The 21,890-nt window shown below is 39.2% G+C and overlaps 1 protein-coding gene across 4 annotated transcripts in view; it reads right to left on the bottom strand.

The window, feature by feature from the left end:
• kaznb (kazrin, periplakin interacting protein b) overlaps positions 1 to 21,890 on the bottom strand; it is a 92,421-nt gene that overhangs the window by 28,187 nt on the left and 42,344 nt on the right. The window contains exon 1 of one of the 4 annotated variants that reach the window (XM_086086322.1): positions 12,635 to 12,744. The exons of the other annotated variants lie outside the window; for them this stretch is intronic. Coding sequence (XP_085942448.1) covers positions 12,635 to 12,734 — 100 coding nt within the window. The 5' untranslated portion in view covers positions 12,735 to 12,744. Of the gene's footprint in view, positions 1 to 12,634; positions 12,745 to 21,890 lie in introns of those variants that run through there. 4 annotated transcript variants of the gene reach the window in all.

The following is a 21,890-nucleotide window of genomic DNA, read 5'->3' as shown; positions in this document are numbered from 1 at the left end:
AGTAAATCTCCTTTACGAACAACAAAGGGACAGAATTGGACAATTACACACACACACACACACACACACACACACACACACACAAAAAGCGTCAGTAAACTGGTCAAACAACAAGACAACAAGTCCGCCCCTATGAAATAACCGCAGACTTTTTGAACACCCTGACCAAGTGACTTTCTTACGTCCCCCCCCCCCCCAGGGGACACATGGAAAGTGAAGCTGCATGTTGTATTTCTCTCTCCGGCGGGCTAACAAGACGCCTAAATCAAAGCGCCGCCGACATTTTTACTTGCCTGCAGCTGAACAACTTTTTATCTATACGAGCGTATCAACATGTCCTTGCGATCAATCAATAGGCCCGCACGCATGAAGCTGGAAAAGATTCCACAAGGCCGCCTGAGGGCCACGTGAGCCCGCCGCCGCCCCTTTACTCCCCCGTGGAGACAAAAAGCCCATTCAGGGACACACCCATTACACAGCGAGGGAGGAAGATGAGGGCGAAGATGCTCCCCGCTCGCAACTAATGGTTTGAAAAGCTCCACAGCGTAGGAGGATGCTGGAAGTCTTTTTAGTTGTTCATTAGTGTAGCGTGCACTTGAACGCCTCATTGACTTCAAGTCCTTGCGAAGTTTCTTCCCTTTTTTTTACGCAAGCTCGTGTCTCAAAACTGCTCAGGTTGCTTGAGACGAAGGCTGGAATAGCTCAAAAGTTTATGTTTTTAAATGTACTGAAAAATATTGAAAAGTTCCTGGTCAAAATCCTTAACAGGAGGAGTATTTTGTCATTTGGGGTCTCGGTATCTGTGTACTGCAACAATTGTCAATATTAATGTTTAAAATCAACTGAATTTGAATGCATAATAAATTTAGCGTTTGAAGTGGTTTTAAGTATGTAAACGAAGACTGAAATAATATTGCATTAAATCAAAGACAAATTAAGTTTCAGTTTTGACGAGATCTCGGAGCCCCAGGAAATTAGAACCAGGAGTTTGCTTAATAGTAGGGTCACCCCTAATAATAACAACAATACAATCATATTTATAATAATCATATTGTATACTGCATGATAGTGCTGCATAAAATTAAATAATTGTTTCCTTGATGATGTTACAAACTATTTTAAAACATGATGGAATTTATATATATATATATACACACACACAAAATATTAAGTACAAATACACAACTTAATGACACTAAAAGATGTCTACAAAATACTATACTACATGTAAATAAATAGAATAAATATAAAAAAGAAAAAAAATATTTCTGCTCACGACAACAACAATAACAATTATGCCAATACAAGGAGGCAAGTGTCTTTCATGTCTCTTTTTCAGGTCGATGTTGACTATCTCTAATCACGGTGATCATATCAGGGTCATCAATTGTGACGATATATAATATATAATAATAACTTCCAGCCCACTGAAACCTAACTTACATAATAAGTGTGTCCCCCTGAGTTGTTTACCCATGATTTGGTCAGCTAGGCGGGGTGAACATCCAAAGCCACTTTCAAGCAACTGCCAGAAACACTATCACACAGATGACCTGTCAAGCAGAAACACTCCCTTACCCCACGGGTTGGACACGCCTGCTATAATGTCAATGCCAAAAAGGTAAGCAGAGCTGCATTGAGTTTTTTTTGCACCAAAGTAGTGTTTGTTGTGTTATTTTACTGCCACTGCTATATTTCCATAAACATTAAAGTCATGTCAAAAGAGAAACTGCGGATTCCCAACAAATGCGCTGTTTGCCAACAGCTGTAAATGTGAGGCCAAACACATGCAAAAGTGCAACGGTAGGACGCGTACGCACACGCACACACACACACACACGCACACACACAAGCGCATTACAGCTCATCTGCTTAATACTGCGGGTCACAGCTGGTACTGGCGGTTCTGGCAGGAGCCCATATGAGCCTTCCTGGACCACAACAGCTAGATGAGGCTGGGCTTTAAAAAAAAAAATGGGGCGTTTAAACAAGGAGTCTGCCAGCAGGAAAAAAAATCTCCTGCACCTTTTTTTGTGCCAAAAGCTGCTAATGGTAAAAATAAATAGTTAAATCAAATAAAAGCTGCAAAATGGTAGCAGCTGATTTGATTTTGTTCTTCTCTCCACACAACCAATTCTGCGGTTGAAGGAGTTCTGGCTTTTAGCTGTCATTTACCAGCTTCGAACATTAGGCAGAGGAAACAAGCCCCAAAAAATAAAAGAAAGAAATAAAAATACAATGGCTACGCTAACATGATTCAGAACGAATAACAGAAAAAGCTCTCAAAATTTCTACTGCCCTTTTTACGCCTGTTATCAGCTCCAGGAATATCAGGTTGTTGTTTTTTTTTTTGCAGAGGACAAATAACCTATAGTGTATATAAATCTGTCAGGATTGTTATGTAATCCGTCTGCACCTTTTGCTCCACCAGTTTGACAACAAACTTCAACTGCAAGTGGCAAAAAAAAAGAGCTTGAAAGCAATTTTTGAAGGAAGAATTGTTTACCGCCAACCCGCTGCTGGTTGTGAAATGAGTTTTCCGCTACTGTAAATAAAGATTTGACGGCAACTGTTTAACCCAGGAACAGACGAAATCAATTACCAATTACCAATTCTTCCTGAGGGGTAAACCTCGACTTGTGCCGGAGCTTCCATTGTTGTGCATTCTTCCGTATCCCAGCGAGATCAAGCGTGTGTGAGCAGTTAAAGGGAATAACTAGCTGAGCACAAAAATAAAAGATGGAAAGGCTCCGGTGAGAAAAGTCCTCATCAAGCTGCATAATGCCGGCAAACACGAACACTTCCATTGGACTCTTCTTCCTCTGCCGCTTTCATGCTCCGATCGCAGCACACTGTGAAGTGCAGTCAAGGAACGTGAGTATCAATAATAGAACTGAAACTAGCTTGTTAGCAGCTCTGGATGAGACGACGACAGATAGAAAAGATGGTGGAACCTGCGCAGTTTCTATTCAAACTGAATAGGCAATGTCATTTTTTAATTTTTTTTTATATGTGTAAGAGGCAACATGTTACTTGGTGGTAAGAGTTAAAAAGCTTGTATGGTTTCCACGAGTGGAAAAGCTACAAAATGGTTGGTGTTATTATTTGACTAATATTACTATTACAATCATTATTTTTGACAGTTTTTCTTGTCTTGTGACAGCTTTTTGCTTGGCTTTGTTTTCCTCTAAAATTCTGTGATCAGTTTTTTTACTTTTGCTTTTGTTTTTGCCCGAAGCTCACTGAATTAAGAAAAATATCCACTTTAGATAATATGCACCCACGCTTGCCTTTGAAAATAAAAATGTTTACTGTAGCGGGGCTGTTTTAAGTTGTAATAACAAAGTTGACCATTAGATGGCAGACGTCGCTCAAGATCACCTGCAAACTCAAGACATCATCAGAGAAGAAAAGAGAGCAGTTCTTGGCCAGAAATCAGGACTTAATTAGGTCAAGAAAAATGGTGTCCTTCAGGCAAAACAGGAAATAGATTATATGTTCACCTAATTTTGAAGTTAATTGCCTCCAAGTAACTTTTCATTTCGGGATGAAAGAGACACTACGCAGGCAAGGATACCTTTTGCTCTGTTGATTAATGTGCATTGTACAATTTTTTTTATAATATATATATATATATATATATTGAACTGTGCCAGCAGGTACTAGTAATCCCCAAGGACAATATGAGTAGCACATGGGTCTGTTCTAAAAATAGCTCACCAGTGATGGGACACTGTGACTTACTAAGAATAATCTAAACAGAATGTTAACATTTGATTAATTAAGTTAATTAATTAATTTATACTTATCATGGTAGACATTTCTTCTGTGCCAAATATTCAATATTTTGTTTAAAATTAAAATCCTTTTTTTTTTAATTCAGTTTTTGGGGAGAGATTGTGATTTTCTAGGAATGTTGCAGATTTATAGATTGTTGCATATTGGTCAGTGTCTTCACATTAATGAATATCATTAATTATTAACATATTAGCATGCAATAATTAGATTAGTAAAGACATTTTGAGCAAATTGGTTATTCAGAAGTGTGTATCCAACTGGTAGCCCATCACAATAACAAGTATTCAGCTTTCAGTTCTAAAAATGTTGATGACTTTTGATTTACAGTCAACTGGCTTTTGACAAGAGAAGTGGGATCCGCCCTGGACTGGTCACCAGCCAATCACAGGAACAACCGCATGCTAACTAACCCCACACAAGAAGGCCGAGCCAAGAATCGAACCGGGAACCTCACAACTGTGAGGCAGTCGCGCTCGCCACTATCCCACACTGTGCTGCCATTACATAAAAAAATGCCAAAGAATCGCATCTAAGGACTCCACATTCCTCCGCAAGATGAAGTGTCCATTGTGGAGATTGTCGCTTGGATGCGACTTTAGCAAATGTGTTCCCACAAATAAAATGGAGCGAGTAACCTTGCAAGCCACGCGATGACTCGCGTTCGCAGCCGGCGCGACAATAAGTGCTAAATCTTGAAGGTCATTGCTGTCCCACTGACTCAGCGTTTCACTCCGCAATGTCTCAGCAGGAGGTGGAGATCATCACTTACTCCTCTTCAGGACCGATGACTTGGAGTGTCGCGGAGAAGCACTTTGCGATATAGCGTCGTTTCTTAATGCCCGCGGAGCCTATGCGAGGAATTGTAAATTAGCGAGCGGTGTTTTATACACTCCATAAACACGGCAGGCGGCTGCTACCGCTGCTGCTCGTCTTCATGCATTTTACAAATACTGCAGCTGTTGTTAAAACCTTGGTGTATTTTCACTGATGCTGTTTATTTGTTTAGAAAAATCAAGGCTGGAAAGTCTTAAAATGTGTTGTTATTCTCATGAGGCTTGAAGTGCTTCGCATAATCGGACTCTAAATTGTCATTTGGTGTGAATGTCTAATGTCTATACATGCCTGTGATTGGCTGGCATGAAGGTTCAGGGTGCACTCCACTTTTTGACCAAATTCACCTTGGGTAAAGGTTTTTTCAATCTGTGTTTGTTTTGCGCTCAAGCTTGCCACATTCGACTGGTTGCTAAGCGACCGAACAGCAAGTGGCCCGGTGCCTTTTCCCACTTGTCTGGACGTGAAGCAGGCTGCAGGTCGGCAATTTGGATTTGTCACGGTTACAACGGGAGACTGTGGCTTGGATTTTAAGGAGGAGGAGAAGAAGACGAGCGGCAACAAGGAAAAGTGTGTTGATCCAATTATTTAGGTAAAGCAGGATCTTGGGGAGTTTGGATTTTGGATTTTGGATTTGGAGGGCACTTCCAAGTGACGTCCACAACACTGTCAAAATATTTTGTTCTTTTGACTCGGAATCCCTCCGCCACATTGATCTCTATTAACTCATTCACTCCCAGCCATTTTCACTGAAGCAACCCCCTTCGCTCCTGGCTGTTTTACTGGATTTTGACAGATTTTGCAAGGCCCACAGAATATTGTGTTCAATTGCTATAAAAAAAAATGGAACCTACCAAAAGAAAGATTAGGGTCTCTTCTTTCATCAGAAAAAAAAAGTATATTTCTATCGGTTTCACTCCCAGCCATTTTCACTGAAGCAACGCCCTTCGCTCCTGGCTGTTTTACTGGATTTTGACTGATTTTGCAAGGCCCACAGAATGTTGGGTTCTATTGCTATAAAAACATGGAACCTACCAAAAGAAAGATTAGAGTCTCTTCTTTCATCAGGGAAAAAAGTATATTTCTATCTGTTTCCGTTTTGCAGCAATTAGCATTAGAATATAGCTAAGTTTCTTAATTATTTACAAATCTTTTTAAAACAGTGGGGAAAACAGCTTTTTGCAACATGGCCCTGGTTGATCTCTTATACTTCGCTGCCACCTGCTGGCCGTTTTTTGTAATAACTTCCATTGCTTTAAACATTCTCTTCAGTTAAGAGGCTGCATCAAAGCCTTCTGTATGCTCTAGCATAAAAAAACATGAACATCATATAAATACGTCTTTGGGAACATGGTAATATTTATTTCGAACGTTTTTATATGTCTTGGGGAGCAAATGAGTTCAAATGTGGCGTATGACGTCACATCAATGCCGCGCCGAAATTGAAAATGTTTCAACCCAGTGGCAAAACCCCGCCCACCTGCGCTGCAGAGCAGTGTGGCGCTACGCTTTGCTATATGTCGCATGTCTGACATAGAAATGGGTGGTTGTCTACAAGTGCCCTGTAATTGGCTAGTGACCCTTCCAAGGTGTAGTGGAGGGACATGGCAGGTGAGCAGGAGTCTATACCAGCTGACTTTGGGCGAGAGGCACATCCTGACAAATAACCACTCAACACAGTTGGAGCAAATAATTAACTCACAAAACGAACTAATTTTCAACCAAAATTATTTTCAATTTTTGGAGTTGTTTTGTAGCAACCCCCCATTTTTGACGGATGTCTTGTAGGTCATTCATTTGACCCAACTGGATGAGTTACTTCAAAAAGTTGGGTCAAAGTGATTGTTTTTTTTACCCATAATTGGCGTATTTTTGACCCAATTATTTTTTTTTTAGAGCGTACACCTATTAACAATTTAAAGCAGAGAAACTGTTGGCCCATGATCAATCAATTTTCCCAAATACATGTTTAAAAAAATCTTTCAAAACAAAAAGCAAAACCCTGATAAACATTTCATACATGTTTTCCATGAAAAACAGGGAAACGGGGAGGGAAAAAAATCCTGGGGAAGAAAACAGCAAAGAATAAATAAAAATACCGGGGGGTGGGGGGGTTGGGGGGTCAGCCAATCTGTGGGTGCCAAATTTTAAATATGCAATGATGAACTGTAGTTTAAAGTTGTAATATCAGCATCCACCACTAGATGGTAGACATGTCTCAGTTTTGCTTACTTCTTATTCTGCCTAGTAATGAGTGGGATTTGGAATGATATGCAGGACTGATTAATTGAGTGAATTTTTTTTTTTTTACAAAATTAGCTCTTGCACTTAATGCTGGTTCCTTGTTTTGTGCCGTACTTTGGTGATTAAAATGTCGGTATGTGGTTATTTTGTTCGCTTCAAGCCCATTGTTGTTGGGTTAAGATAGTGGATCTTTTATCCCTGCATTGAGAAATGTAGCCTGAAAATGAAGCTCATATTTTGCAAATACAGGTATTTTGTCCATATTTATGATAGCATATGTCATATATGTGGTTAAGAAGTACATAAAAGCTATCAATCCCTGACTGAGAGTCTTCCATGCACCTAACGTGTCTGTTTTTTTTGAAACGTGGAAGGAATTCAGAATACCCGGAGAAAACCCACACAAGCACAGTGAGAACAATCCGGTCGTGGCCAACACTGGATCTCTCGACTGCATATTTTCTCCTACCCCGGTTCAAACTACGGAAATAAATGTGAGACGATGCTTCGCTTCTACAAAACAAACTCATTTGCACCTAGCGCACGATCAAAAACTCCAGCGCTGATCAACAGCGTGGTGATAACAGGCATCGTTATTCATCTTCATCACAACATCATCAGCCTTCATTCAAAGCGACAAAGCCAGCGACACGGCACGCCAGGACGGCAAACAGAAGATGGACGCCATCCAAAAGCTCCTTCGCCTGTCACACGCACAATAGTCCACTGACTTCAGTGCTCCACTGAGTGATTGATGTCATCTCATTAGCTGAAGGAGTCCTAACTGAGGACATGTCAGCGCTTTCCCTCCTCAGCCTCCTTCCTTCCTTCCCCTTCGCATCGTCCTTCATCAATCAGCTCTTCTCCGAGGATTAAAACCTCCAAATCCCTCAGCTCACTGAGCGCGTCCCCCTCTTTGGGATTTGGTCTTCTTTTCCTGGTGACTATTAAGATTCCCCCTCCGGTCCCTATTTGCTCCAACTCCTGCTGCTCGTTGATGCTCTCCACCCTCGCACTGTCACGCCGCCTCTAATGGCCCCGCCAGCGCGCTCAACAAACGCCGGCGCCACCTCGTCGTTTGGCATCGCCGATCAACATCCCTTCGATCGGCCAAGTGAGCCTCGCAGCATTTGGGAAACCGCAAAGAAAATACGAGGAGAGGGCAGCAAAGATGGATTATTTTTTGGAACAGCAGCATAAATTGCTTCGTCACCTCACCGACCAATTCCGTGTCAGTGCGAACAGACTTTATAATCAATCTGAATCCTGATTGTTACGACGCCTCAAAGTCGGTTTCCGTGTGCTAGAATATGACAACGACCATACTTTTATTTGGCATTTGAAGCAAAGGCACGCTTGAAATTGATTAATTTCTTCTGCATTATTATTCTTAGGCTAAATAAATCTCCATTGTGAGGCTTTGCCACATTCAAAAACTCACTTAACTTTTGTGGGCTTTTAAAAAAAAAAAGTGGTTTATTAATGTAAGTCACACATTATATGCACTTTGGACAGTAAACATTGTGCTTAAATACTGTATAAGGAACTTCAGTGATGTGATTAAAAATATATTACACAAGTTAAATAAAAAATTTACTTAGCTAATGGGAATGCAAATGCATTGTACATAAAAGTTGAATACAAATTAATTGTAATTGAAAAATATAACACACTTGAAACTCTCTGCCGCAACTATAAATAGCATCATTCACATCTGCAGAGGAGCTAATACTCCTTGCACAGTCTCTGATCATAAGAGTACCACTGCCACCTACTGTAGGAGATGTGCAATTACCCTTTATTCTATTATGACCACACAAAAAACAACTTTCGCCCTATATGAGAATGGACTAGCTGCAAGCTTCAAACTAATATGTTAAATTGTTTTGTATAATTTTTTTATATTTTATTTCTGTAATTCTTTTGCATATCACTGGAGGGTTGCTTTGCACACCCTCCCAAAATATGGACATTTGGCCCTAGAAGCCAGTAGCAACAGGAAATTTGTTAAGCCATGCCTAAAAAGAAACAGGAAGTCAGCCATGTTGGCGCAAAGTGGCCATTCAAAGGTCATTTGAGCCATTTTTACAGCCAGTGTTGTGTTGCTGATGGTCATGGGTTCGTTTCTCAACACTTGAGTAACTTTTAAAACAAAAACTGGTAAAATATACTCAAAATCTCATTGTAAAATGTACTTAGAATATCTGAGTGAAAAACATTTTACAGTGTACAGGCCCTTCAAGGATAAACTTGCCTGCCAGTTTTTTATTTTTTTATTTTTTTACAACTGCTACTAAATTCAAGAAATGCCCCACGTTTGACTTTTCTACCTTATCTATATGGAATGCAAGTTTCCTGGCTGTTGGCGAAGACATTTCTTAAACAATAATTACATTTTTGAACTTTGGGATTCAACCCAGAGGCGACGTAACCTCCAGAGGCACACGCGACTCCGCTGGGGACGCTTGGCAGCTTTTGCAAATGAGCTCAGTGAGTTTCCTCTTCATAAACATTCTGAAGGAGGACCTTTTTTTTTTTCTCATTGAAAAGTCAACGATTTGAATGCAGGAGATTAATTGATGTCTGCCATTTATTTGGATCCTCTTATGTGGTGAGGAGGACGACTTTGGTTTTGTCGATTAATTGGGACTATTAACTCATTCACTGCCATTGACGGCTATACACGTCAAAAATGTATTTGAACAATTTCTAGTTAAAAAAATTTTCCCACTTGTATTAGAACAGATATAAAATTTGTGTAAAAAATGTGTTTAAAAATTGTAATCACCCGACGCCCAAAATTTTTCTTTAGAATTTTTTCTTTAAAAAAAACATTATTAAAAATTTAAAAGATGTATTTATTTTTTCTAAGAAAAGGTTATTAAAAATTAGGGGCATCAGGCGATTAACATTTGTAATCATAATTAATCGCATGACTTCACTAGTTAACTCACGATTAATCACAAATTTTATATCTATTCTAAATGTACAAAAAAAATCGAGGTTTTCATACTCTTGATAACAAAAATGGAAAAAAAAATGTAACTAATAAAATAGTTCAAATGAATTTTTGACGTCTATAGCTGTCAATGGCAGTGAATGAGTTAATGACGTTTACCTGGCACCTGAGTCAAGCCTCATATTTAAATAAGCCTAGCTTAAGCCTTATATGCAAAACCAGCTAAATGACTGCTGACTATTTGAACGAAGGCGCTTAACTTCTATCTCGTTTGAATTGATGACTCCTTCTTTTAGTCTCGTATTCTTTTGATCCTGCCAACATTTCACGCATGAAAACAAGACTCAGATACCGTCTCATGTTTTGCCATCATTTTGCTTACACGTCGCAATACAATAGCGAAGAACGCCCAGAGGTTGCCGAGTTCACTCTTTGAAAACAAAACCACAAAAGAAAAAACAGAAAAGTTAATTGGTTAGACAAAGTAGCACAGCAAAGCAAATTGATTAAAGTTAAGTCAAAGTCGCTAAGAAATTTCACGCGTGAGCGTGGCTTGGAAGAACTTGACTTTAATTTAACCCCGTCAATGATTAGACAATTCTTTCAGACGCAAAATCTCGAGGAAAGTCTTATGGAAGTTACTCCATATGCAAATTACTTCCTCTAAATCGAACAGTCATGCATATGAATATTTTTGTCTATTTAGTGTTGCTCCAACATCTTGAAGTGAAGAGTAGAGATGTGAGTTTTCATGTATTTTTTTAAAATTTTTATTTCATTTTTTGGGCGATTTCCAGTCACCCATCATAGATGAACATGACAGAAATTTTAGACTTTGGATTTCTAGTCATTCCCAACCCACCTTTGTGTCATGAGAGATTATCAAGGGTGCAGTGGGAAATTATCAGAATATTATTCATGAATTCCAAAAAAACTGTATATCTTTATACGAGGGGATTAAAATTTGTAATTAATCGCAGGACAGTTAATTCACGATGAATTGCAAATTTGATATCTATTCTAAATGTACAATATGTACAATAAAAAAAATAATAATTAAGTTTTCATACTCTTGTTAACATAAAAGTGAAACTAATAGCAATATGGCTGCATATTTTAGTCATTGATAAAGTAATTTCATAATAATTCATAAAATTGGGTTAAAATTAAAAATATGTAATGTACTGTAAAAAAAAAGAGTGTGATATTGATTTGTGTTGGTCATTTTTCTGCCACTAGATGGCATAATTGCATTTGTAAGACATTTGTGACAGCTCAATGCATTTTTCTTTTTATTTTCCTTTTAAGAGCTATCTTATCCTTAACATGAAACAACTTGTGAAATTTTGCACATTTTTAAAATTGTAAAATACAACTTTACCCACACATATATGCATTATTATTAAATTGATTACTGCTTAATGTTGGCGTGGATGTGTCTGCTGCAATGCGACTGGAATTCCCCCAGTACAGGCTTTCCAAGTAAGGGGCGGTCATTAATTAGGCGTTAATAAAAATGAATGGCATTAAAGGAAATTTAAATGAACTCAAAATGAACACACTTATTTTGACACCCCTACTTTCTACATCGATCTCGACCAATGACGTGCATAAATGACTGGCAGAACAAGGAAATGCTCTTCTATTAGATGTGAGAACGTACGACTAACAAACCCGTTGCCGTTGACATTCATAAAAACAGAATGAGTCACGGCTTAGCGGAAGTACATCAGCATTGTGTCCAAAGTAAACGGGCTCAGATTTCATATTGTCGAAATCCATTTTGGGAGCCATTTGAGACAAGTTCATCATTATTTCCGTAGTCAGACATTTTTGGTGACATTTTCGTTTGGCGTGAGATTTTTTCCTCATTTGGAAGCATTACTTGAGATGACAAAGTAGTTAACATTACACATTGCCCCCCCCCCCCCCAAAAAAAAAACCAAGATAATAAAAAGTATAGGAGACTAGTGAGTCTGCTCCCTGCTCTGCATTCAATATAAAGTTGCAGGGATCCCCGAAAAAACAGCAGCAACCAATATCCAACCTTTTCCAAACACTTTCTGTTACAATTTGAAGCACAGAATCGAAATAAGCATAAAACAAAAGCATCATCTTTAGGGCCGTGTCACCGTGTGACCCCAACATAGAGGACGCATGACGATTCAATCACACCCGCGTCTCGTTTCATAGTGTGAGCGTGCCCTCTGAGTCGCAAATATTGTTAGATCAACCATCTACCACCCCCCCACACACACACACACACACACACATTAAAGGTCCACATATTGGAGATCACAAGGTTAATTTACATGGCAGAACGTGTGCATGCATGCAGATCTCAACACAAGGCCACGCAAAACACACAACCTTGTGAAATCGGAGGTCACAGCTGCCTCAAATGCACTTACGCACACACACGGACTCGCACCCCCGAATCCTGATCCGTTATTCTTGTTGACATTGGTGAGTGAACGAGTTCCCAATCAATTTGTATATTTTGTACTTTTCTGAAAAAATACTTCATAGTCCAACAGATGAAAAATCGAATTAGATTAGTGTAAAAACCTAATCTAATGAACTGTAAAGTACGGTGGCCTAAAATGTCAACATGTTGAACTTTTTAATTTTAAATGTTGAACAAAGATCTGCTGTGTATTGTGGCCAAAGGTAGGAATCCAGGTTGTTACAATAACAATAAATAAATCCTTGTTGCCGGCGAGAGGAGCAGCGGCATGCTAAAGCTAAGCTAACTAGCATAGGAGAGAGGCTAACGACAAGAGGACACACGCATTTCTTTACCTCTCCGCTTCTCCGAAGCGCGCAGGTTCCACGGTATACAACTTGGCCGCGGCATCTTCTGGCCGCGCGACACAAAGTCCATGTCCGTCCTTCCCGTCATGTGCGCTGATGCTCACTCTTAACCCTCTCATGATGGGGCGGGCGGAGCTTGAGCTTACTTGTGCCCAGATGTGGCGCAGATTAGCGCTGGTCGCATCACTTTCATTACCACTCTCCTCCGCTTTCCTCACAAAGCCCGCCGAAGCTTTTAGCCTCGGCGTAGACCCGCGGGCCCCCTGCTGGTTGGTCCCACACAGGGCAGACGATGAGGCACGTTTCAAGTCGCTCGCAGTTCTAGAATCAGTTAGGAATCTTTTAAGTAATGTTCAAACTTAATATGAAAAAACTTAACGACCATTGTCAGTAGAAATTGCATGTGAATGTGAAGAGCTGATGTTGAAATGAAAGTGTGGTTCGAGGTTTCCCTCTAGTGGTGCACAAAAGAATCACCAAGTACAGTTCAGTTGTATTTAACTTTTAAGTTCTATACATTCACATTTTAACTTTAAGAACTGTTTGTTTTTAATATTTGGGTAAATTTATTTAAATTTCACACATTGTAATGACACTGACATACTTTAAAGGCTTTAGATTTTTTTTTTACACTTACTTTCAATTATTATATTTTTAAAGAAACTTTTTAAGAATAAAAATATTGTCTCCTCTCGATTTTGATTCAAACTTAGGCGTACAACACAACACTATTTTAATGTTGGTCATTATGGTGGGACTTATTATTTTTGAGGTGGTATAAAAAGGTCAAAAATTGTACCGACCAACTAACTTGAGTCAATTTGACTCGTACAAAACAAGCCATTTTTTTGCTAAGTAAGTAAGTAAATAAATAAATAAAACAAAGTTTTATCAAATTGACCAATAGATTTTCACTGTACATACAATTTATAGGATATAGGTCAACTTAAATTTCTCCATTAATTTGAAAATGTGATATGGAAAATGTGTAATAAAAACAAACAAATAAGTAAATAAATAAAAACAGGATCTGACAAGAAAAATGGCGAATTGGAACTTAATTTTATATATACACATTTCTTAATTTGAGAAATGACTCGTGTTAAATGCTGAATCCTTCAAAAAGTAGACATTTTTAGTTACAATTACTTTTTTTTTTTTTATGGAACATTTGTTAGCTTTCTCCGTTAATTTATGGATTTTCTTTACGGACATTTTTATTTATTTTTATTTTTATGTAAGATTAGGGAGGATTCAAAATAAAGATTGCGAAGCGGTTGAGATATGGTGGATTTGAGATGAATTTTAAAAAATATCTTCATTAATTTGGGAAATTTCTCCATTTTAAAATATGCAATTCTTCAAAAGATATTTTTACAAATAAAAGTTGATTCGAGGCAACTGGATTCTTCTTGTTTGCGTTTTTAATGGTTTTCCAAAAACATTTAAGAAATAAATGACTCATTATGCTAACAGGCTACCAATATGAGATTTTTTTTTTTTTTAACTCTTCTTGGTATGATGCAATGCAAAACTAAAAGCACAAGAAAAACTACCGTCCACTCCGGAAAGTGAACATCATCAAGCATCTAAAGACAGAATTCATTCCAAAGTCATTATATTGAGCAGGTGTGCCTAATGATGTGACTCCCACACCGCTACCCGCCGCGCTCATCCGGCACACTTCTCATCCAAGCCAAAGAATCCCTGGAGGCGCCCGTGTGCATTACAGCCTCCTCATTACAGCCCGGCGAGTTCCGCAGCATCGCAGCTCATTGGGCCGCTAAAAGTCTCCAGGTTGTTTTAGGTTGTTGTTGTTGTTTTGTAACCTTTCAGGCCTCGGCCTGCCTCATCCACATCAACTGTCTCGCCGCCGCTTCTATTTGCCTCTAAAAATATTCTCTCATCAACAGAGCCGCATTAAGGATTCAAAATCATTGTGGACGTACGCTGCAGTTTAACAAAGGAGACAGGATGCATTACAGGAGAAGAGCCCCGCCGAGACCAAGCATCACAACACTTACAAAAGCCGCCACATTTTCTTTTCTTTCTTTCCCCTTATTGGCTCCGTAGCCGCACAGAATAACAAAGACACTCCGTCTTATGTCACCGACAATGAGCGAGTGCGAAGCGGCTTTCAAAATGTCCAAATTGCTTTTCCGCATGAAATGACAAAGCTGCGCCGGATGGACCCTGATTTCCACGTCGTCACTTGTAAAAGATGAGCGGTAATTTGGGAGAACGTTAACGGTGGCAAGTTAGCATGTCTGCCCCGCAGTCAAGACGCATGTTTCGTACAGTTACATTCATTAGCTTCAATAAAAACGGCAATATATATATATATATATGTGTATATTAGGGGTGTGCCAAAAAATCGATTCTCATTTAGTACGATTTAGAATCGATTTTAAATGTCCCAAAATCGATTTTACTGAAATAATTTTATACTGTCTGTGTGTGCCTTTATTTGGAGCGCTGTTCATGTTATACCCGGTTTGGCCACTGAGGGGCAGTGTGGTTCCACGCAGTCTAATACACTGTTAAATTGTAGCCACATTTGAGAGTAGAAGGAAAAAGTCACGATCAAGTTATTCCAATAAAAGTTTTTTTTTTGCAGTGTGGAGCCGTTCTTTTGAGTGATAAAAGTGCCGCGAGTGGAGCGCTAATTAGCATTAGCGAGTCAGACTGGAGTAGATCATTACGATTCCTTGCACATCTATAGATTGAAGCAAAAATCATTGTCAATCAAATCAAAAATCGTTCTTAATCGAAAATCGATTCTGAAGCGATGATGGACAGATTTTTCCATCCACCCCCGCGATTGTAAAAGATGTTTCCGAGCCGGGCATCAGGAGGAGAGAAGGACTTGCATCTGCAGGTGTTTGCACACCTTTTCATTTATTCATAAAGTGCGCACAATGTGGGCTAATCCCTCACAGGGCCCGTGTTAAAAGGTCAAAATGCAGGCTAATTAGCGGGAGATGCAGAGATTAACAGGAATTAGGGCTCGACTGGAGCCACGCATTGACTAGTGGGATCTTTAATTGAGTCCAGATGGAGCAGCCTGTGATTCGGGGAAGGAAAATGGAGCCTATTGGAATGAACGGACGAATCTCAATTAGAGCCAATCGGGTGTAACGGCGTATGGGAAATACGTAACAGATAGAAGCTGCCTGGAAAAGGTCAGACACATTGTATTTAATACAGAGCAGTTGAATTCACCCACTTTCGATGAGCTATTTCATTCATTCATTTATACAGCCCTTTCGGCATGGCTGTTTTTGATTGGCTAACGGGCAAAACAAAGTTCTTCTTAAATATTTTGGTTGAATTGTATGACAATGACTTTAAATTTCACTGCCATTGACGAGTATACGTGTCAATATTACATTTTTCATCAGTGATGGGGGGTTGGAAACAACTTTAGTGATGCCCAATCACCAGTAGATGGCAGCGATGCATCACTTTAGGCATGACGTCAGCCCAGTTGAAAAGTCCGCTGGGAGAAACGTTTGCATTTTGTCAAACCTTCCTTTGTTCTACTGCATAAACCGTCTTTTTCGGAAGCAAGCCCTGCCTTGAGTAATTGACGCAACCCTGTTGCCTAGATATTAATAGTTTGAACTGGCTCTGGCAAAGAAAGAAGAAAAAAAACGCTAACACGGTTAAGTCAACCACAAAAGTTGGTCAACACTAGTGCTGTCACTGTCGACTATTTTTAGAATTGATTATCCATCCATCCATCCATTTTCTGTACCGCTTGTCCTCACAAGGGTCGCGGGGGTAGCTGGAGCCTATCCCAGCTGGCTTTGGGCAGTAGGCGGGGTACACCCTGAACTGGTTGCCAGCCAATCACAGGGCACACAGAGACAAACAACCATACTCACAATCACACCTATGGACAATTTGGAGTGTCCAATTCACCTGCCATGCATGTTTTTGGAATTAATCAACTAATCGGATTGATTGTAATTTTGCATTAAAGTGTATTATTCATTTGCTCCCAAAAACATAGAAATAAGTTCTATTTTAAATATTACCAGTATCCCAAAGACGTATTTATATGTTTGTTTGTTTTTTATTTTTTATGCCAGAGAATATAGAAGGCTTTGATGCAGCCTCTGAACTGAAGAGAACGGTCGAATCAATGGTAGATATTCCAAAAACGGCCAACAGGTGGCAGCAAAGTATAAGAGATCAACCAGGGCCATGTTGCAAAAAGCAAATTTTCCCTAGTGTTTTAAACAGGTTTGTGAATAATAATGAAACTTATCTATAGCAAAGTCTAATGTCGCCTTTATGAAATAGTCTAAAAGCAAAAAGTGAGGCAGAAATGTACCGAGTTCACTCAAATGTTCGAAAGGCACCTGTGAATTACTCCCACCGCCCCCCTTCCCCGCGCTCTAATAACACCTTAATGATGCTACGGTTAGGATAGCGCCGAGGCCTCATGCTTTATGGACTGACCTCGGAATCAATTCAGCAGCATGGCCAGTCTATTAATGGACATTCTCAGCTTGTCTCATAAGCCAAAGTGGCCACTGCAGCTCCTGCAGGATCTCGCAATGGGCAACGAGCACACACACACAGTCGCCATAACGGCGAGGTAATAGAGTGGTCGTAAGATGCTGACGCACGGCGGCCATAAAAGAAAAGAAAAAAAATACATCATCACAATCTCTGCAACCAGCAGGCTGCGGCAGCAACAAAAGGCTGAAAGTGTTGTTGTGAGAAAGACAGCACGATGGTGGGATGGCTCGGAGGATTCATTAGTGGTTTGGGAGCGCATTCCCCAACAGAAAGTAGCGAGTCGACCGTCTCGCAGGCGGTTACTCGGGAGAATTGGCGGGGGAAGCCCCCCGAACGTGAAACCTCAGGAAAAAAAAAAAAAAAAGGGGCTGCGCCTCAACTTGGAGGTTTTTGGTGGCCATGTTTGAATGGGAGCCATTGTTCAGCCGCCAGGATGGAAGATTCCATCGCTAATGTAGAGAAAAGCCTTTGTGAGACTTTCAAGCATGACCCAGAAACGACATCGACTACACATTCAAACACGTACAAAATAAATGCAAAACCTCAAGAAGTAGCAAGATGCTACAAGAAGGAAAAAAGGAAACTTACTTTTATTTATTGATATATATATATATATATTATATATATGTATATTAGGGGTGTGCCAAAAAATCGATTCTTATTTAGTACGATTCAGAATCTATTTTAAATGTCCCAAAATCGATTTTATTTCATATATATTTTATACTGTCTTCCCTTTGTTTGTGTGTGCCTTTATTAGCCACATTAGAGAGTAGAAGGAAAAAGTCACAATCAAGTTATTCCAATAAAAGTTTGGTTGTTTTTTTTTGCAGCGTGGAGCCATTCTTTTGAGTGATAAAAGCGCCGCGAGTAGCGCACTAAGTAGCATTAGCGAGTCAGAGTCAGACTGGAGCAGATCATTATGATTCCTTGAACATCTATAAATTGATCCCAAAAAATCATTGTCAATCAAATCAATTTGAATCAAAAATCGTTCTTAATCAAAAATCGATTCTGAATCGAATCGCACACATATATATATAGTATTGTTAGACGATTAGTTGCAATATTCCAAAAATAATATCTTAGAAAATCTCGCAACAATTTATAATCTTACAAGCATAAAGTTGAATTATAAAATTGAAACTTTATGAGGAAAGTCACAGTTGTATGACGGGAAAAAAATCACAATATTACAAGAATAACGTTGAAACATGACAAGAGTAGATAAAGTCAACATTACAAGTTTAAAGAAAAATATCTTTGACCATTTATGACTCAAACTTCTTCTAATTCAGTATGTTTACTACTTCCTCTCTGGCCTCCTTTCCTCGGCCAAAATTAGCAGACAAAATAGTCAAATTGTTAGAATCAACCCCCCCCCACCCCCCCCCAAAAAAAACAGAATTATTCGATAATGCTTCGCCTTGTTGTGAGTTCCGCATGTTAACTGTAGACATAAACAAGCCTTTGACTATTAAATGTTTTCATTTTCTCCGCTTGTTAGCGTGAAATTCTGCATTGCCTTAAAATGCTATTTGGGATTAGCCTCGTTGAAATGCACTCAAATATTTATTTCTATTCAACCAAGACTGAGCCTGACATGAAAGCAGACGTTAATGAATTTGTTTTGTTTAATAGACGTTTTTAAATAAAAACATCCTCTACAAATAGAAACCGTCATTAATCTGACAGGCACTTTTGTACAATTATTTTTAAAACATAAGATAGCGGCGCCTTGAGATATGAGTGACCTGAATTTTTCAAGACGCGAGCCGTCAAACTTATAGCTTGCCTTTAGTCCGTTAGCTTAATGCTAATAATAACACATAACGGGAAGCACATATATTATATAACCCTTGACGTAAGAGATAATTTAACACAAAAGTGCAACAACACATTTGACATTCAATATGACAGGACTTAGTCATATATTCTTTATCCTCTGCTCCAGATGTCCATGCACATTACTATCTAACCATGTGGCCAAGGTTGGCAGGGGCAGCCAAATGGCTATTGAATTGGTGCAAAGTGTAACAAAGACTGTGTTAAGTAATTCTTTGTATATTCTATTATTCAATTACATTTTCAATTCATTTTTTTTTAATTTCATTATTTTAAAAAAGTAATGAAAGGGGACAGAAAGAAGTAAAACTTACGATGTGCTAAATATATTTTTCTCAGTAATTGTACTTTTATACATTCTTTAAAAATACAAATAGACTGAGATGATTTAGTTTCATAGTCCAAATTGTTCCACAAACTAACATCTTGAGTTGAAAAACGTCGTTCTCTTTGTTTTGTTCTGTATTTAGGTTTGGAAAAAATATCTGTTCCTCCATCATTTGTACTCTTTCCTTTAAAAAAAATAAATAATGATTTGCATGTTAATTGGTTAAATTTCACGATGGGCTTTAAACATTATTTTAAGGCGGTTAAACCTCATCAATTCGTTGTATAAATATTGGATTAGTGTGATCTCTGTATCCACATCCGAAAACGACACGAATAGCACGTTTTTGCAATTATGTCAGCATTGTATGTTTGTTTTTTTAAATCAAGTACATTTTTATAGAGTGCTATTTTTCTCATAAAAAAAAAGCGCAATATCAAATTTGTGGTTGTTATTCTTGGGAGGCTGGAACCAATTAATGTCATTTCCATTCATTTAATGGTGAAATAGGAGTGACTTAAGTGGCAAGCGTACTCACATAACAAAATGAACTCGTATCTCAAGGCACCGCTGCATCTTGAAATGCGGGATTCAACACGTGCGTGCAACTCGTGCGGAACATCTGCTTCGAGGGCAAATGGAACCCAAACGTGACATAAGTCTCCAGGAATGCATATACACAACCTCCACTGTATGTGTGCGAGCTCGTGTGTGTGTGTGTGTGTGTGTGTGTGTGCGTGTGTGTGTGTGAGCACAGCACGGCCACTCTAATTGGCGACCTGATAAATATTTGTGTAAAAACCTCTCCGGCGGAGGTGAAAAGAGGTAGGCAGGCTTTTAGCGCTAATGCCGACAGCAAAAGCAATCATTCCAAATGTCAACATTTCATGCATGGGGGGTGCGAGGATGCGCAAGCACAAACATTAGGAGGTGCAAATGAAGGCGAGCACGGGACATACGACATGGCGACAACATGAAAAAAGCCTAAAAAAAAGAGACTGGAAGCGCTGCAATGTTCCATGTGCCAAGGTTATGGTTTTAAACACGGGATTCAAGTTTCAAATAAGGGTGAAAGCAACGGTTCGGTTTTCAAAGTAGGGCGGTTAATGTTTCAAATTAGGGCTTGGAGCCAAAGTTAGAGTTTCAAATTTGGGTTCCATGCCTTGGTTAGGGTTTGAAGTTAAGGTTTTAAACCTGGATTTGATGTCAAAATAGAGCTTCCAATTCGAGTTTCTTTCAAGAATTGGGGTCAAGCCTGGATTAGGAATTTAAATTAGGGTTACGGTTTCATATTAGGGTTTCGAACCTGGGTTAGTGTGGTCAAGTTTTAGAGTTTCGAATTAGGGATTGACGACAATGTTAAGGCTTCAATTTAGGATTTTAAGACTTTGGGTTGTCAAACAAAAGCTAGAGGTTTGTTAGGGTCTTAACCAACAAGTTTGACCTGTAAGATGTTATTTGCATTTTTACATGTCTGATCCATTTATGTGTGGCAATTTACTCCCAGAAACATATAAATATGTTTTAGTTTAAATGTTTTAAGTGTCCCAAAGACATTTTTTTAAATGTTTTTTATGCTTGAAAATACAGAAGGCTTTGATGCAGCCTCTGAACTGAAGAGAACGGTCGAATCAATGGTAGTTATTACAAAAACGGCCAGCAGGTGGCAGCAGAGTATAAGAGATCAACCAGGGCCATGTTGCAAAAAGCTCATTTACCCACAGTTCTAAAAAGATTTGTGAATAATGCTGAAACTTAGCTACATGCTAATGCTAATAGCTGCAAAATGGAAACAGATAGAAATATACTTTTTTCCTGATGAAAGAAGAGACTCTAATCGTTCTTTTTGTAGGTTTCGTGTTTTTATAGCAATAGAACACAATATTCTGTGGGCCTTGCAAAATCGGTCAAAATCCAGTAAAACAGCCGGGAGCGAAGGGGGTTGCTTCAATGAAAATGGCTGGGAGTGAATGGGTTAATAGGGATGAGAATTGATAAGAATTTTTTCCGCTTCCGATTCCAATACAGATACTCCGTATCGATCCCATGTTGAAGAGGTTCGGAACCAAAATCCGCTTCTTCCCTGTAACGTCATCACCCATTTATAACATAACAGGATAAGCAGAATCGTGAGGCAAGCGAACAAACGATTCCTTGGAATCGAATTACTGGGAGCCAATTTTTGATTCTCATGACTTTTCACCAAGGAAAGAAAACTACCACATAATAAGCCATAAGCACCTATTTTTCTTTATTTGTAAATAAAACCGACTGTTTCTCATTCCTGTGGACTAACCAAACTGAAGGATATCGAGAAGCTTTAGAACGGCGAGGCAAACGAGCAGTTCTGGATTGTGTTTCAAAGTGCAAACATGCAAGCGCAACATCCATCACGGCGACGTCAGAAGTGTTCTGCTTCTCGTCGCCGCGCGGGATCGTCACGCTTTGGCGGACCGACTGCCGGAGATCTGCGCTTCCTCAAAAGTCATTTCCCTCCACGCCGACTCCATTTTTCGCTCGGGGGAGGATTTAAACGAGCTG

This window comes from Leptonotus elevatus, chromosome 10 (genome assembly GCF_054856555.1).
Source record: "Leptonotus elevatus isolate MCC_2025b chromosome 10, RoL_Lele_1.0, whole genome shotgun sequence".
Taxonomy (NCBI): Eukaryota; Metazoa; Chordata; class Actinopteri; order Syngnathiformes; family Syngnathidae; genus Leptonotus; species Leptonotus elevatus.
The sequence above is the reverse complement of the archived record's forward strand: the minus strand, read 5'-3'. Positions and strand labels throughout refer to the sequence as shown.